The sequence below is a fragment of the Microtus ochrogaster genome, linkage group LG3 (genome assembly GCF_000317375.1).
Source record: "Microtus ochrogaster isolate Prairie Vole_2 linkage group LG3, MicOch1.0, whole genome shotgun sequence".
Taxonomy (NCBI): domain Eukaryota; kingdom Metazoa; phylum Chordata; class Mammalia; order Rodentia; family Cricetidae; genus Microtus; species Microtus ochrogaster.
In genome coordinates this window covers 46,717,199-46,719,621 of record NC_022029.1, presented here as the reverse complement: position 1 = coordinate 46,719,621, position 2,423 = coordinate 46,717,199, and the positions used below count along the sequence as shown (strand labels likewise).

General features: G+C 44.9%; 1 protein-coding gene across 1 annotated transcript in view; it reads left to right on the top strand.

Annotated features, from left to right (window-relative positions):
* Positions 1–2,423, top strand: part of Efr3b (EFR3 homolog B) — a 78,113-nt gene that overhangs the window by 44,502 nt on the left and 31,188 nt on the right. The window contains exon 4 of the mRNA XM_005360865.3: positions 1,239–1,389. Within this exon, the coding sequence (XP_005360922.1) occupies positions 1,239–1,389 (151 nt within the window). The remainder of the gene's footprint in view (positions 1–1,238; positions 1,390–2,423) is intronic.

Here is a 2,423-nt window from a genome sequence, read left to right as displayed (position 1 = left end):
AAAAAAATACGGACTTTATAGATAAAAGGATGACATGATCCATCTTTTAGAATGCCCAGAGACGACTTCCATAATCCTTAATAATTGAATTTAGTAATATTAAAGGATTTAGTATCTGGCTTAGCTCATAGAGATTACAGACATAAATTTTATAAAAGTAGAAAAAAAATTGAAGTACAAAGGCTTTTTTTAATGACCATTCTGTACCGAAGTTAGTGCAAGGATGTTTTAAGCATCGGTGTCCAATGGCTGTTTTTAAAACCAGAGTTAGGGTCTGGAGAAATGGTTTAGTAGCTAAGAGCACTGGATGCTCTTCCAGAGGACCCGGGTTTGATCTCCAGCACCCACAGAGCCGCTCGCAAACATTTGTAATTGCGGTTTCCAGGGATCCAACGCCTTCTTCTGACCTCTACAGGCACCAGACACACACACGGTACACAGACATGCATGCAGGCAAAGCACTCCTATGCAGAAAATAAATAAATCTTTAAAAATAAAAACTGTCTCCAAAGCTACAGAGAAACCCTGTCTCAGGAAAAAAAAAATTGTTAAAAACAAGTTTAGAAGACACCACAGATTCTGCTACTTTGTTTGGATGTACAGAGTCGCCGTGGCTCAGGCCATGTTCTTACTACATGTGTTTACTACGCGGTTTCTGCAGTTGGATGGCTGCCACAGAAGTACCATTAGGGCCTGGTGAGGTCAGGTAATCCTTCCTAATAGACCCAAACTTTTTTTTAAGACCGAAGAAAATCATGAGTTTATAAATATCCACCTCATGTTCCAAGATGGACTTGATCTGAACGGATGAGTAAGAGCTGATCTTTGGGGCTCATTCGTTGTTGTATAGGTAGCACATGAGCTTGACTGGGGAACCTTAACTTGTTTCTTTTTGTTCCGAAACAGGGTTTCTCTGTGTAGTCCTGGCTGTCCTGGAACTCACTCTGTAGACCAGGCTGGTCTCAGACTCACAGAGACCCACCTGCCTCTGCCTCCTCAGTGCTGGGTTTAAAGGCGTGTACCGCCCGGGCCCAGCACCTCAACATTTTTAAGTCCCCCTCACAGCTCTGTGTCACCCTGATTCTCAGTTCTGGTCTGGAGTGAACACTTGTTAGAAACACGGCGCAGACACTGGCAGTCCACGGAGGGAGGCATCTTCTTCCTCTGATGCAGCCCTAGCCAGGTGTGGTGTTCGGAGAGAACAAGACCAAGTGAAGCCATTATGCCTCCGTCCTCAGGTACGTGTGTATCGCCATGGAGGCGCTGGACCAGCTGCTTATGGCCTGCCACTGCCAGAGCATCAATCTCTTCGTGGAAAGCTTTCTGAAGATGGTGGCCAAGCTGCTGGAGTCGGAGAAGCCCAACTTGCAGATCCTCGGCACCAACTCGGTAAGGGGTAGGGGCGCGGTGGGTGGCATAAGTTAGAAGACCTCTATGTCAGGCAGTTTTGTCATCACTTGACTTCTGATTCTAAGCCAGTGGTTCTCAACCTTCCTAAGGCTGTGACCCTTTAATACAGTGCTTCACATTGTGGTGACCCCCAACCACAAGGTTATTTCATTGCTACTTCATAACTGTAATTTTGCTGCTGTTATGAATCGTAATGTAAATATTCGATATTCAGGATATCTGATATGTGGCCCCCGAAGGGGGTCTCACCCACAGGTTAAGAACAGCTGCCCTAAGCACAGACTACCTCTTGTATTTTAGTGTGTCTCTTTGTATGAGCAAAGAGGCATTGTGTTTTTAAGTTCAGTAAATACACTATTTACATAAGGATTTAAGAAAATACTGTGTAAAACTAGAACTTCCTGGAGCTGGAAAAATGGCTCAGTAGCTAAGAGCACACAGTGCTCTTACTGAGAGAACCTGTGTTTGCTTCTCCACGCCCATCTTGGGCTGCTCAGAACCACCTGTACCTCCAACTCTAGGGAGATCTGGGATTTAAAGGCGTGCACCACCACTGCCCGGCAGATGCAACCATTTTATAACTTTAGTGAGTCCTTTATCTTTCTGCAGAGAGAATAGAAAAGGAAGTTTTTTTCCTTGGTGTTCCCAGCTAGATGTTTCTGGATATTCCTTTAATTTTTTTATTATGTTTATTGTTTCCTTGGTGTCTGTGTGTGAGCATGAGGTTGCCATTGTGAGCACGTCAGAGTCAGGACCACTCACAAAAGTTAGTTCTCTTTTTAACATCTTCATGTTTCCCGGGGATTGAACTTGGGTCATCAGGCTTGGCAGCAAGCCCCTATCCCTACTGAACATAGCTCTATTTCTGACATTTTAACCACGCGGGCCATGACTTTTCTCTGGCTCTATGGAAGAGTTGCTTTAACTAGAAGAAAATCTGTTTATTTTGCCAAGCCCAAAGTGACAGCCCTTCCCTTCCCTCCCTCCCCTCCCCTCTCCTTCCCCTTCCCCTT